The 16041-nt window shown below is 44.1% G+C and overlaps 1 protein-coding gene across 1 annotated transcript in view; it reads left to right on the forward strand.

Annotated features, from left to right (window-relative positions):
• The first annotated feature begins 2413 nt into the window (after nt 1–2413).
• Nucleotides 2414–16041, forward strand: part of LOC139054843 (MIF4G domain-containing protein B-like) — a 50784-nt gene continuing 37156 nt past the window's right edge. The window contains exons 1-4 of the mRNA XM_070532499.1: nt 2414–2586; nt 8008–8192; nt 10666–10768; nt 15173–15187. Of these exons, the coding sequence (XP_070388600.1) occupies nt 8040–8192; nt 10666–10768; nt 15173–15187 (271 nt within the window). The 5' untranslated portion in view covers nt 2414–2586; nt 8008–8039. The remainder of the gene's footprint in view (nt 2587–8007; nt 8193–10665; nt 10769–15172; nt 15188–16041) is intronic.

The following is a 16041-nucleotide window of genomic DNA, read 5'->3' on the forward strand; positions in this document are numbered from 1 at the left end:
CTAACATGGAAACGCTCCCTCTCTCAGTGCTCGGGGGCTGTTCCAGTATGTGCGAACTGGGATAGTAAACCCTCGTTCCAGCGTAGTCGTTTTATTGGAATTATCGCTTTAATCGAAGTTTCGCCCCGTCTTGACTCAAATGCGTACATATTGCACAGGAATACTCGAAGCCTGCGGGCAGCGGGCTCCGCTTAGCGCGAAGAGGGAACCAGCAGAAGTTCGGAATCTTGAGACGCCCGAGCAGGGGGCGGCCTGGACCTTCGAGCGCTCCCGCCACTCGGACCCTTTGCCGCTTCTTTCCTCAAACGCAACACGGAGAACCGGTGACGGCGCTAGAGATAGATTTACGGCTTTGGCTAAACATGGGCTTGGGGTTCTGACATGCGTGGAATCCCACAATCTCAAAGGCTGCGTAAGCCGTGGCCTTTGGTATCGTCAGACTGCGCCCCCGATCTCGAAGTTCATGGGGAAAGCACATAGAAGCGCGCTAGACTCGCGCGGTGCTTTTATCGTCGCCATGCGCGCATGTCACAGCTCGCGTCCGCGCGCCTAGCGCCTGCCGCGCCTCGCGAGTATATTCTAAAAACAGTTTGCAACCTTTAGGATGTATATTTGTCCCACAACAATAATCGTCATCTGCCTTGCTTGCGTTTCCTTTCTTGAAAACTCGGCGCTCGCTACTTTCCTGTCGAGAATGCTGCGTCACACTGATAACGCGCATGCCGTTCGTGACCGGGAAGTACCGGGCTCACAGCGTTAAAGAAAGGAAACGCGGGCAAGAGAGATGACGATTATTGTTGTGGGACAAATATACACCCCAAAGGGTGCAACCGTTTTTAGAGTGATAATGGCGGTTTGCATCCACAAAGACGGGCTATGGTGGCTCTAGCCACCATAGACGGGCTACAGCCATAGAGTTTCTCACTATAACACCTAGAGGGTAATCTGGCGCCACCGTCTATGGGAGTTTCTTAAGCGGGCACCGTGCCGTCATGGGAATGACGGTATATGTGTCTGCGAGGCTCGTGTTGGCTGGTGTTGTAAGAGGCTTCGTCTAAAACGTGGATATGGCTACGCAAATAACGCGTTCTCAAAGTAAAATCTTCATAAAATGATTCCATTCACGCATATTACATCTTTACTCACCCACAATGCATGACCGAGCAAAGAAAAGCAAGAACAGACAACCAACTGTTTCAAAGCGAGCGCGAACCTTGTCGTCTGTCCTCCAACTTTAGCGGCCCGCTGATACTTTTTACGTAACATGTAGTCGTACACACAATAACAAGTTCTCATAGTTAAACAAAACATGTTCTTGCGTAATAATAAAACTAAAACAGCCTTTCACGTGCTGTTTTAGTAGAAAATGAATCATTGTGACAGACGGAACGGTACTTGCCAAGCGCGTCTTCAAGGTGTCCTGTCTCTACGAGAACGATGCCAATCCGAAGTCACAATATACCGGCATTCCCATAGAGTTTCTTACTACATTACCTAGAGGGAAATCTGGCGCTGCTGCGCTGTGGTATGCATGGGAATGCCGGTATATTGTGGATTCGGATTGACATCGTTCTCGTAGAGACAGGACACCTTGAAGACGCGCTTTGCAAGTACCGTTCCGTCTGTCACAATGATTCATTTTCTACTAGAGCAGCACGGGAAAAGCTGCTGTAGCTTTATTATTACGCGAAAACATGTTTTGTTCAACTATGAGAACTTGTTATAGTGTGTACGACTACATGTTAAGTAAAAAGTATCAGCGGGCCGCTAAAGTTGGAGGACAGACGACAAGGTTTGCGCTCACTTTAAAACAGTTGGTCGTCTGTTCTTACTTTTCTTCCCTTGGTCATGCATCGTGGGTGAGTAAAGATGTATTATGCGTGAATGGAAACATTTTATGAAGTTTTTACTTTGAGAACGCGTTATTTGCGTAGCCATATCCACGTTTTAGACGAAGCCTCTTACAACACCAGCCAACACGAGCCTCGCAGACACATATACCGTCATTCCCATGACGGCACGGTGCCCCCTTAAGAAACTCCCATAGACGGTGGCGCCAGATTACCCTCTAGGTGTTATAGTGAGAAACTCTATGGGCATTCCCGGCATTCCCATGCATACCACAGCGCAGCAGCGCCAGATTTCCCTCTAGGTAATGTAGTGAGAAACTCTATGGCTACAGCGCGCGCTCACTGGGCTCACTCACAGACGCCTTGGTAGGCACCGCTTCGTACTTTGTTATCGACAGTGTTTCAAAATGCTTCAATTTATATAAACGTAATTGTAATATTTTTATAGCTGATAGGGCAGCGTAAAAAGGAAAGAAGTACCACTTTCTTGCATTATATAAATCTGCGTCACCGAGAGTTAACGTTTCGCGCCGTAGCTGCGTAGCTAGGCGCGCCGACGCGAGTCAACCGAAGCGCTCGTTAACAGAGCGGAGCTGTTCCCCGAGATCACGCCGCGTTTCGCCGCGTACGAGCCATGCCGCACCGTCTGCGCATGCGTTGGCGCGTGAACGCGAGCGTCCGCAAGCGTACGTGTGGTCTGGGCTTAATGTTTCGACTTGTGCGGATCTTTCGTCAGGTAATCTGCAAGTGGTGGTGCAGTTGGACATTGTACGGGCAGTCTATGCAAGCTTCACCGCTAGAGCCTCCTGCAAAGGTTGTTTATTCGAAAATTTTAGCGCGTCCGGTATTCCTGCAAGCGCGGGCAACGGTTTGCCGGTAGAGCGGGGACGTAAACGTGAGCGCCCAGATTGGTGGCGACAGCTAGGGGTGTAAAGCTCAACTACACAAACAGAGAGCCTATTACTATATTCTGCTTAGCTGCTGGTGTAAATTTTCGACAGCAGGATAATCGTGTGCACAATTATGCCGCTACCGAAAATTTCCACCAGCAGAAAAGCACAATACAGTAGGTCACTGCAATTTTAGCTCTGTGTCTGGGTTATAGAGCTCTATGCCACCAGGCGGCTGCACCGCTCCAGCCGCTCACGTTTTACGCCCCCGACCATCCGGCAATCCGCCCAAACCAACCCTGTTTGCCGGAATAGCTATCTCTATTGTCGCCTGCGATGCTAACAATAGCTGCAGCATAGATCTCGGCGCTATTCATTTTCTCTGCCAGCCACGGAAAGAAGTAATGCCGCCGGCAGGCACCGCAACCAGCTTTGTGCATGCAGGGTTTTCTTTAGTTCAGGAGGAACAGAGGATGATGCACAGCTGTGCAATGGCCTAGAAAGAAGTGTCAATTAGGGAGGGCCCCGAAGATGAATTCAGATGCAGAACCTCGGGAGATACCGTCAACGGCGCAAACACAGGTGTGCCCAAGTCTGTTCGCAACAGAATTGAATGCTTCGGTGGTAACTCAGAGCTTGAGTTAGTTAGAAATGGCATTTTTCCGCCCAGGAGATAATTTCGGCAGGCTAACTGACCTCCTTTTTCTCGGTAGACTACAGAGACAAGGGCATCGGCAACCATCACTGAGGTGGGAATGCTTCGGCAATTTTTTCTTCCGCGGGGATGACAAACAGCGGGGGCGCTATTGTTCAAGATTTTATGCCGCATCGTTTATCAAATTGACGGTATCGGAAGTTTTTCGCCGTTTCGTACTCTTAGCTTACTGCAATTTCCATGTTGGCCAAAAAACCACTCACACGAAATGCTCCTTCTGCAGTACTGCCGTAGTCGCGCACGTATTTCGCGCAGCGCTTTTTCATTTCGAAAAGGAATGAAAAAATTAACTTTGCGCTCAGCTACTAGGCATCAGTAAAAAGTGGTTTAACAGTTTATATCACAATGAATCGTAGTGAATCATATAGAACATTTACAATTCAGTGCGCGCTTTTCCTTCCTCATTCTCACTGTCAACTTTGTTTTGACTCAGTTTCTGGCCGCACTTATGTGTTCTGCAAAAAAAAAAAAACCCAGCTGTCGGGCGCCGTTTTTTTCACCGGTGGCAGTAAAGGGCGGCGATGGCGTATGCAACACCACAAGTTCCCCGCTCGGGGTTGGGCGATTTGAATTGCGCTTGAGATCAGACGCGATCTTAAACCAAGGATTGGTGCAAAACAAGTGCTGCAACATTTCTGTAGTCGTATTCTAACAGTCCAAGTTGACTTAATATTTGTTTGAAAAAAACGAGCAACAGCGGAAACAACTGGACATGCAGACATTGATCGACAGATGAAGCTTCTGTCTGCACCTCCCGTTCTTTGTGCTGTTACTCGTTTTTCTCTTTTTTTGCAGACAAGTACCAACTGGCCCAAGTTTCGCACTTTATTAATATTTGCTTTTAGTGTCGAAACCACTATAGGCAACCCTAAGTGGTTGTAGCAGTGACAGCTGTAAAAATTTGCACAATGTTGTTTATTGTAGGGCAATCTTTTTTGTTCAACAGTATTTCATACAGTAAGCTTCTTGAAACATTACTGCTTAACACACAAGGCACTCACCAGGTTTGGCATTACCAACTTGACAAGCTCACGATAATCACGCATGGCGATCGCTGTTGCGAAAACCAAAAAGAAATTTAGGCTGGGTCTCCTTTATTCTCACAGCAATGCATGTCATCTCTTCAGCAGAGATGTCTTTACAGCTTTCGATCACATCGCAGGGCCTGCCTGCAGTGCGCAGACAGCCAACAGCGATTCGACAAGGCGATTGATTCTGGTGATGTGAAGATCGCACGGAACCGCCACCGGAAATTTACCCGCGCCTCGAAGGACAGAGGGAACGACAAAAATCTGAGCACACCTAAGCCTGTCTGAGGAGTTGTGAATACGAAAGCAGATGTCCAATTGAGCGCTGTTGAGCGGTCCTTCGAGTTACGAACTCCTCGCGGGCAAGTGAGCACATTGAGATGCTTGGGCCAGTTTAGCCCAGTTGGTAAAACACTCGGCGTGTGAGCTTGGGGTCGTAGGTTCGAAACTCGCCACTGCCAACGTTTTTCCTTTGGAATTTATTCTGTTCTTCTTTTACAATAATTTCTTTATAGCAATTATCTAGGCGAAGTTGGAACGCAGGCGAGAGCTTGCGCGGACAATGAACCTGAGGATGACGTGGCGTCACGGCAATTCCTCTCCCCTCAGGCAATTGGGGCAGCAGATGTTTCCTCGGCCGCTCTGCTCCGTTGAGGCGTGCACGTGACGTGAGGTCACAGTCAGTGGGAATTTAGGTGCCATTTTGCTACTACAGACGCTGGGTTTTCATATCAAAAAAGAAAAAAGAGGTGCAGCAGGTGACGCGACCATGACCAGGTGTCCTCTTCCCCAAAATGGGAAAAAGGTTGCAGCCGATGGGGGTGAGCATTTGCTGCAAGGGGAGGGCATCCCTCACCTCCTATATTACATTTGCTTCTATCTCCGCTATTTACAAACTGTTCTTAAACATTCTTGTAGTAGAATATGTGAAGGGAGGCATGTTGTTGGGCAAGTCGGTTCATAGATTGAGCAAAATTTTTAAGTGCGTGAGGAAGACAGGACATGAACAGAAACATAGACGCATGCACAAAGCACTTTGTGTATGTGCGTCTATGTTTCTGTTCATGTTGCCTTCCTCGTGCAGTTAGAGGTTTTTTGGAAAGTAGAATATCTCCCAGGGCTTGTCCTGTCCACTTTCTCGTTTTGCCTTTATGCTTTAAACTCGCGATAATTGCTCAAAATAGCCCAAAAGAGTCACCTTGCTCATCTGTAAGGTGCGTGCACTTGTCTCTCCCATCTGCCTCCACACCGCTTGTTAATACATGGCTGTGGAAAGTGCTACACAATTCAATTCACATGTTATACTTTGGTGCATGTAAGACCGTGTATAGAAAGGTTTCCTTTTTTTTCCTGCCATTGGCACATTCTGTGGGGAAACCTTAGTCATGCATGAGAGACCAGATAAAGTAATGCTTCATGAACTAAGCGGATTTGGGAACAATTTGAACTGGATCTATCCCAAAAGTGTGTGGGAGGTGCTGCTCTTATGCTGTGTGTCTATTTTGCAAACATTAGTGATCGGCTCACTATTATAGCTGTGTCATGAGAGACTGAGCCACTAAGTATTCAGCTGTCTGTAGAACGGATAAGAGCACTTGTATGAAAGTTGTAGCAGCAGTTGCTGGAAAGCAATTTAGCTTGGTTTCTTTTCATTGGCTCTTTCACTTTGCATGTTCGTGTAACAAAAGTAGGGCAACATAGATAAGGTGACTGTGCATTGCAAACCAGCCTGCATTTCGGCAGATATTTTAAAAAAGTGGAAAACTAATTTGGGTTTGCACTTATTTGGAACTGTGCCGTTGTTTACTTTTTATTTGTTACATAGTTATCTGCAATATAACCCTTGACTCGCCTCACCATGTTATTTTTATTGCACCTTTTGTGCTTCACCAAGACACTGCCCCTTTACGTGCTTCCTAGTGTCATTTCCACACTATGTCATTGTAACATCCCTGACACAGTCAGTAATGTTGAATGGCAAATGACTACCGGCTGTTCTTTGCCCTCCTTGATGAATAAGTGCTGACTACTGAAGGAGTGACCAGCATCTGCCAACCTTTTCTGAAATCTGGGATTTTGTGGGGTGCTGCTGCTTGTATTCTTGTTTTGCTTCGTCTTCTCATGTACTAGCACAATGATGTTGGGAAAAGAGCCCTTGTAGACCTGCTTTGTCCAAGGAATCTACATTTAATCAACTGAGATTCCTTGGATATCTCCACTTAAAAGTCCCAGACATATTATGAACTCTTCACTATTGTTCATAACATTGGCACTGGACATACCACACTGCCGCGTCATGCACAGCAGATGCACATCATGCAGAGGTAGTCCGAACACGTCAGTCAGGTGTGAGAAAAGAAGGCCATGGGTTCTGCGAGTGCATTTGAGTACTTATCTCTGCACATACTGCGGTTTCTGTTGGTGTGCATTCCTCAGACATTACAGGCAGGACTGCAAGAACATTTTTAAAGCAAAGCTTTGCTTGTCCTCTGCCTTTAACTTTGCACCTGTCTACTGTCTTGCACAATATAGCACATCCGGAACGGGAGGGGTGGAGTTCGTGCTCTTGTATACACCATGCAGTATGGAGTTGGTTAAGTAATGTCACAGTAATGATGCATATATGTATGGTCGTATATAGCAATAGCTTTGGTGCTTGTGGCATATGAAGGGTGTCGCAAGTATCATGCACCAAGATTTTAAAATATGCAAATGTCACATAGCTGGATGGAACCAAGGTAACATTGTTTGCCGTCGCTTGGAGATACTTGAATGACTTACTGGATTCCGGCCAATCACATAACTAGAATTAATTACCTGCTGAAATATTATATTTAAAGTGTCAGTGAGAAAATTGTAGAACAACATAAGAAGCCACCCAATAACAGCTGCTTTCTCTTGCTCAATACATGCTGCATAAAAGTGCTTTTCCATGCCTGAATGGAGCATGCAAATACATGCAAAATTGACATTCAACTGGCCGCTCGAGGCACTTTGCGTGCATTCGCAGGTTTCTGTCATGATCGGAAAAACACTTTTATGTAGCGCATATTGAGCAACAAAAAGCTGTATCAGAAGTTTTTCATATTGCTCTACAATTTTCTCATTGACTTTTCATCTAAATATAATATTTGAGAAGTTGATTGATTAACACTAATTATGTAATTGTAATACAAAAGAAAATCTAAGTATCTCCAAGGGATGACGGACAACATTACTTTGGTTCTGTCCAGCCATGTGGCATTTTCATATTTTATCTTGATACATGATAGTTGGGACCTGTATATATCCACGTTCCTTAATCCATGGATCATGGCCCAGTGCCTAAGACAGTCAGAAATGTGGCTCAGTAATGTGGCAGGATTCACCTGTGATCCGGCTGCCGGTGGGTAGTGCGGCCTGTGTAATCATTGGAAATGCTTCGCATAATGCTTATTCCCACTGTACATGGGCTCTGGTGAACTTTTTTTCCCGCTGTTTTTGGGTCTGTCTGTGAACGGGACTTTTCTCTTCCCCATGTGCAGTTGCTGGTAATCAGCCAGAGAGCCCAGCCGCCATGCAGTTCGGAGCCGAGGACTTGGGATTAGCGGCTGTTGGAAAACTGACCTTGCAGAGCAAGTCGGTTGCACGTCGGCCTTCTCCGGGACTTGACATGACGCATGGCTTCATGAAAAAGATCCAGGAGTCGCAGATGGAGCATCTTCAACAGGTGTGTAGGCGCAGAACATAGTGCCGAGTTCAGCCGGCGCACAGTTCTATGTGCTGGTCAAAACAGTTGGCACATGATGTAGAGCGGTCAACAATCGGAGCACCAGTCACCGTTACAACGGTGCTGCTGGAAATTAGCTAGGTGTAAGGGGATTTAATAAACACACCTCAACATGGCAGCCGTAATGGTGGCATTGCAAGCCAGTTCTTTCTGGCTTCATCAATTAACTTTTCTGCAGAACCGCGAGGCTTGGCCTTTGCAGGCAACTTGAATGTGGATCTCTGTTCTGCACGTTTTGTTGCTGCCTGCCACCATGTTTTCTTTTAGGAGCCAGTCGGAGAGGACACAACCTTCCCACAGCCAGTACATAGCTTAAGAATTGTCAAGAATAGTGCCCCTAGTTTCACATGGGGGGAGTGTACTTTAGACGTTTGCTTAGACTCATCGCTTCAAACTGATGTCATATATCTAGGCTTCGCCAAAGCATTTGACTGTGTTTCCCATCAGCGGCTTTTGGCCAAACTTTCATGCCTCGGTCTCGACCCTCTCGCACTGTCATGGATCCGTTGCTTTCTTACTAATCGATTCCACTACACAGCTATCGGAAATCATTGCTCAACCACTGCTAGCGTCATCTCCGGAGTACCACAGGGGTCCATCCTCGGTCCCCTTCTATTTCTTATCTTCATAAACGACCTTCCCAACTGCATATCAGCCAATATCCGATTTTTTGCAGATGACTGGGTAATCTACCGTCACATTACAGACCCAACCAACCATGCAATGCTCCAAAAAGATTTACATTCATTAGAAACCTGGTGTTCCAACTCTTTAATGAAACTTAACATCTCCAAATGTAAAGTTATGCAGGTATCCCGTAAACACTCTAACAAGGATCATTCATACTTTTTAAACTTGGCAGCCCTATCCACCGTTGAATCGTATCGTTATCTCAGTATCACTATTAATAGTAAGTTTACCTGGTCTGACCGTATAACAAAATTAGCTACCGACACCAATAAATCACTTGGTTACGTCAGACGTACCCTTGCGCTGTGCCCCTCATCCACAAGAAAACTAGCTTATGAAACTTTTATTCGAAGTAAACTTGCATACGCCTCAGCTATTTGGAGCCCACACGAAGTTTACTTAATTAATATATTCGAATCAATACAAAATCGTGCCGCTAGATTCATAACTTCCAGGTACAGCCGTGAAGAAAGTGTCTGTGCGATTAAATCATCTCTAGCACTTGAACCATTGGTGTTGCGTCAGAAAATTGCAAAACTGTGCCTTTTCCAGCAACATTATTATAACTTCACTGAACTGCATGGAAGGCTTCTAATCCCACCAACCCGTACATCTCGTCGCCTTTTTAACTCTTGCAGCATCCAGCGCTTGAATGGTTCAACATTTTCCTTTAATCAATAAAACGAAATATAATATATCACAGAACTACTCATTCTAAAAATTCTTACCCAGTTTTTTCATGCATCTTATGATGCACCTCACCCATTTTTTCAGTCCTGAGAAGAAGGCTGAGGTCTCCAATTGATTTGTTGGGCTCCTCAGAGTCCTTGTCCGGACAAGGACTTTCGCTTGAGGATACTCAACTTTTGAAATAAATTATGCCATGTGTTTGGCGCATGATAGCCTGAGTTGCTTATGCGCCATAAAACCCAATACAATACAATACAATTTAATCAATCGTTTTTGCCTAGCACCATTATTGAGGAGAACAATTTACCAGATAGAGTTGTCAATGAGCGCAACCTCATTATCTTTAAGCAGCTGCTTACTGATCACCTTAAACCCTAACCTTGTAATGACTGTACTGTGCCTTCACTGTTTTGCGATTGCCGTCTCATATTGTGACTGTTCTGCTGATTTGCTTTTGCATTCTATTCAGTGTGCCTCTTGGCTTTCTTTTTTTTTTTAAAACAAATCCACAGGCTGAGTTTTGTAAGAAATTGTAACCATATCTTTGTTTCTATCCTTATCTTCTGTGACCCCCCCTTATGTAATACCCCGACAGGGGTCCCTAAGGAAAAAATAAATAATGATGGTGATAACACTTTTTGTCAGTTTCTAGGCAATGCATGCTTTTTGTCTCATTGACGTGGTCTCGCAGTGTTTTAGCTGCCTGACATGATATGTCGCTCTTGCTGATTGTAGAAGATTTTTAAAAATTTTGGTTGGTTAACCCTTGTGAGTAAGTTCATCTTTATGTTCAGAAAATTCCTGTGTGCAAACTGTGATGTTGCTTGCAGTTAAATATGGTCCGGCTCCAAAGTTGAGCACGTGTGATTAATGTTACTCTGTGACATATGCACTCTGCTGGCATCGCTACTTGTTGCTGGACTAGTTAGCACATGCTTGTTAGGGTGCAATGGTAGGTGAAATAAAGTTAGGTAAGACCAAGTGTGACGGTCCATTCGAATTAACTGACTATATCGTGTTTGTGCCAACCCAGCTTGGACCAAAAAATGCCGCAACCACGCCTACGAGCACCTCGCACCAGACCGGAGGCTCCCGGAGGTCAACCAAGCCAACCTCGGAAATTTACAGGCCACCCGGTGAGTCACTCATCCCCATTTGTTACGTGTGATGCACACTGCAAGTAAGCTATGTCTTGAGGTATGAGATTTCCACATGCACGTCATGATGCTGCCGCGGGTTTGTTATCCTCAGCATTGTAATACGATCCCCTTTGATGTGCCTTAATTCATGCAGTGACTGTATGGGGTTGCTCATGACAACTAGAACGGTATTCATAAAATATGAAAACATGGGCCTGTATTCACACCGATCCCCCTACATAAGTGCTCTAAATAGCCGATGACAACTCGTGGGATGGCTCCGGTTGTGCAAAAACATCTGTTTAACATGTTCTGTTGTGACAGTCTTCACTCCAGCTTACAGGGACGATTGCTCGCATCTCCACTAGCGTGCTTTGATTTCAGACCATTATCAGAGCAAACCATATTGTAATGCTGACCTCATAAGCCATTGCAGCTGGGTATGACGAAGGTATTTCTACAGGGAAACAGACCTGCGCAAGCAGCTGCGACCTGAATTAGTGCTTGTTGTGCTACGATTGATCTTGTGCAGTGATAGCCTGCGGTGATAGTGACTGGCTGGGATGGTGTCTGTGCTCCCTTTCTCTCTCTCTCAATATATATATATATATATATATATATATATATATGTTGAGAGAGAGAGGGAGAATTTTGCTTCTCCTTTCCTATTCCCCAGTGTACGGTAGGAAACCTAATTTTCTCTTCTGGTTAACTTCGATCCCTTCCTATCTTCTACGTCTCTACGTAAGCGCTCTTTCTCATTGGCTGGTGCATGCTGCTAACTTTAGCAATTGGCGTGATAGTGACATAATCACTGCAGTGACTGCCCATTGCAGGTAACCCTTACATAACAGAGCCTTTGTGAATGTGTGCTTTACAAGCTAATTTACTGCATGGCAATAACCACACAGTTATTATAGGCAACCGTGTCTTTGAATCGGGTCAGATCAGATATCTGGTGAAGTCACTGCTGCATTGTTTTTCAGTGAAGCCGTGCGAAGACGGAAGTAGACGTGCAGACGAAAGTCTGTTTCTATCTCGGTCCTTGTCCAGTTGTGCTTGCACATTGTATTATTAATCTAAATCAATTAGCCTGCTAACATGTTTTAGCTGAATTGAGTAATTAAGTTTCAATTCTAGCGATCTTGTGCAACCTTAGTTTCAATTTTGCTTTTCTTTTATTTCCATATATAATCATGTCCACATACCACATGTCATCACGCTATTTTGTTATTTGCTATGTGGTACCTGCTTCACCATTGTAGGCATTACACCAGAAGGGTTCAATTCAAGAAAAAAGAAACAATCACTTTTCAAAAGCACGTAAGAAATTATCATTAGAAATAATAACAATATCGGGGGACAGAACTTTCCAATTTCTTATTGATCGTACAAATACAAAGATAGCGAAAGGCATAACCCCTGAAAGGGTATGCGCACATTTTCAAGTCATGATCTTCAATTTTATCAAATTTTTCTTAAATTTAGTGCTTTCTACTCTTTGTCTTACTAAGCGTCCTCCTGCATGTTACCAAGGGCAAACTGGACAGCTGATATTTAAACGATATTTCAATTTTTTTTTCCGTTGCAGAGGAAACACTTTTCATCCAATGAAATTTGTTTCTTCAACTGGGTTTTACATAGGCGTAGTAAAACATAATTTCAATGTGATTCTGATTGTTTTTTGCATTTAACAGGGTTTTTAGTAGAATTTGGGTGCTCGAATCACGGCGGTTCGTTTTTTGTCGTCTCGACTAATGGTTTCCTTTATTTCTAGTTGGCAACGCTGGATGCCACTGTCGTTTTATCCGGAATGAGCCTAGTACTTTCCAGCATCCAGGAATGTTTTCGTCACTACCTACTTGAACTCCAGGCCCCCCGCAGATAACTGGCTTCTGTGGGAGCCTCCTGCACCAACTCTCATTCAACCATTCACTATTGGTGCCAGTTTTATGACTTGTTTGTCTGCTACTCTACAGTTGGCTGGGGTAGCATTGTAATGATCGGGCTGTTCTGCTATCACGTAACTGTTTGCACAATTCATGATTTTTGTGAACACAGCTAGGGCATCAATGTCACAAGGCTGACCGCCTCGCAACGCTTCCACTGTGTTCTCCTCGCGCACAAACCTGGAAACGGGCGACAGTGAGCACCACGAAATGAACAAAGTGCAAAGTGGAGCTTCAGCCCTGCCTGTAGACAGAATGTTGTTCATCTCTGTCCCTTGGGCTGCACCACAGAGATGCCTAACATTTTGTTTATCGACGGTGCCATTTGCAATGCTCCGCTTTCCACCTTGTGCATTTCGTGGCGCGCACTGCTGCCCATTTCACAGTTCTGTGAGAACGAGTACATGTGTGTTTCTCTCTCTTTTCTTTTCCTTGGCACCCGTGTATATTAAACCTGTCGGGGCATGCCCTGCCTTTTGCATGCCTAACCTCTCCACCTATCATTAAGATTTCTCACTGGCGGGCACGTATTTTGACATACTGGTTGATGCACCATATTCACTCAAAAATACGTCGAACATGAATATAGCTTGACCCCCATATCAGCTTTTTTTTTTTTTTAACTGCACCAAAATTTTAAAATATAGCTGTGGCAGATAGCACGATTCTAAACCTTGAGCTGAATTACCCGATGAGGCGGCCATTACGTCTATGAGAAATGAAAATGGTTAACTGAATATTGAACATAATTACACTAATTAGCATTTTAATTAAGTACTTTACGTCCCATGTTTCAGTCTACAAATTATAGTCGGTGACTTCGCTAGGCATATCCACTTGGGAAAAATTCTCAGGACTACATAAGTTTTCAGGTGGTGTTCCATTTGCTTTTGTGCTTCACTGCATAAAACTCTTTCATTAAAAAGTAAATAGAACAACAGTGCATGTGTACTGCAAGTTTGATGGCACGTATCTTGAAACCGGTGCCATCTTCAGAATTTGTCGGTATGGCTTGCAATTTCACCAGCTACAATTCGTGATCATCAAATAACTTGTGCTCTGATAATCTAGAGTTCCAATGTAGATGTAGAAAAGTACAAGCAAGGTAGTCTGGCCGATCATTGTGCTTGGTGTGGGTGTGCTCTCATGTCTTAGAAGTACTGTACGTGTCATCAAACAGGCAAGATAACAGACGACAAGACAAATTATTAAAGCAGTTAATTGACAAAGTTGCTGCATAATGTGTGAGCACCCCTTCTTTCTTCTCAAAAAAGAAAAGTGCTTTCTGCGCAAGGTGTAAACACCTTTTTGCTGTGCCCACTATAAGTATGTTGCTATGAAATAACGGCCAGCCGCTGTGTATGTCTCTTTACTTTTGTCCCTTGTTTTTTATGCACTGGTATTCGACGATCATGAATGACCGAGTAGCCCGAACTTCAGCTCTAGTGTAGCTACAATTCGTAGATTGAAATGTGTGTCATAAATTATAATTAGTTTAAAGATAACTAGTGTAACGATGTTAATAATTAAGCATTTTATTTTCTTGTAGAAGCAATGGCCGCCACATCAATATAGCCCAAGGGTTGGAACTGTGCTATTTGCCACAGGATATATTTTTTATTGGCTGCAGCTAAAAAAAAAAAGCTCCCGATGTATTGAACTTGCCAAGAAATATATATATATATATATATATATATGAACTCACAGTGAAATAATAAAAGAACTCTGCTACTAAATCTTGTTAGTCGATGCCACAAGCAGCATCTTTGTTGGAATTGCCAGAGAAGTCGTCCTCATCAGATGCTTTGCAGGCATCCTCGGCATCCCAAACAATATTGGCCTCAGTGGCATAGTGTGAATTGTTTGCAGAATTTCTTGCAAGCAGTTTGGATAATTTTCAGACTGGTGTTGTGGCATGCGTAATGGAGGAACTTTGTTGGGAGTAACTTGTTAATGATAGTGGGTTGATATTCTTTGATAACGAATATAGGTGAATAACTCATTTCGGGTAACATATCAAAAAAAAAAAAGATTGACTTATATTTTAACGAATATGGTATTCGATGTCCTTGTGCTTCATTCTTCCAGTACACATGTACGGTGGGTGGGCCATGCAGTTTCAATAACGAAACGTGGCAGCGCATGTTCAAGAGCAGGCTAGCAGTCTAGCATAATGCAGCACCAACATTCTGAGCACGTTTAGGCCACAGGGCTCAAAATGTAAAAAATTGTCTTTTCGTTCATTACTCTGTGCTCAGGAATTCGGGACGCATTCACCTACTGTTAAGTACCCTTCGACCTTTATCAGTTTCTGTGTAAGAAAAACACAAATTAAGAAAAATTACCATACACATGTCGGCCACTTAATGCACTTTCCTCTCCATGTTTCCTTCTTTCTATGGTTGCTGCCAACTCCCACCGCTCTGCCTGCCTTTTGGATCGCTCGTCTCAGGTGCTAGGCTTGCTGGTAAGTACTTAGTCGGCTTGCCTGAGTTACCTATGGCAGCGTGAAGTACAAACGTGCCACAAGACTAAGTTCTGCCATAATAGCAAGCTTTCTGCTGAGAATAATCAAACTGAAATAAATTTGTTGTGTAGTGGTGTGAGGAGAATGTTTTCTTTTGCACTGTGTATATTAATGCCTGAAGTAAGCATTGAGTCTTATTAGGTAGTCATTTCGTTGTCACTTTAGCCGAACTCTAAAAAGGATGAAGGCGAAAGGCTGTGCACTCACGAGACATTCATTACATTACTTGACATTTTCATTCGAATGCGTTACTTATTACTTGCTTCCTCCACCAAAATTCATGGGTTCGAGTATATTAATTACCTGTATCCGAATCATCTGTATCTTAATTAACTTCACTTTAATTAACAGCAAGGGTATTGGATTCGACTATCAACCTTCTCAACGTCAGTTGAAATCCAACTTGGGGATAAGGTGGCTTCGCCCGTATCTCCATGTTTTTGGATTGTGGGTTTGAATGCATTAACTTCGGCTTAATAAGACCAAAGGTCGTGGGCTCGATTCCTACCAAAGGTCGTGGGTCGACTCTCGACCTTCACAATGTCAATTGGAATCCATGTTTGGAATATGGCCAGATCGGCCATATCTGCAAGGGGGTTCGACTCCCACCAAAGGTCATGGGTTCCAGCCAGCGCCTTAATGAACTTTATCTTAATTAGCTGTGCTTCAATTCACTTTGCCTTAATTAGGACCAATGGTGGTGTGTTCGATTCCCACCACAGTTCTAGGCTTGACTCTCGACCTTCACAATACCAATTGGAATCCAACTTGGACATTTTTGAAGGCATTTCGCC

This window comes from Dermacentor albipictus, chromosome 1 (assembly GCF_038994185.2).
Source record: "Dermacentor albipictus isolate Rhodes 1998 colony chromosome 1, USDA_Dalb.pri_finalv2, whole genome shotgun sequence".
NCBI classification, from domain to species: domain Eukaryota; kingdom Metazoa; phylum Arthropoda; class Arachnida; order Ixodida; family Ixodidae; genus Dermacentor; species Dermacentor albipictus.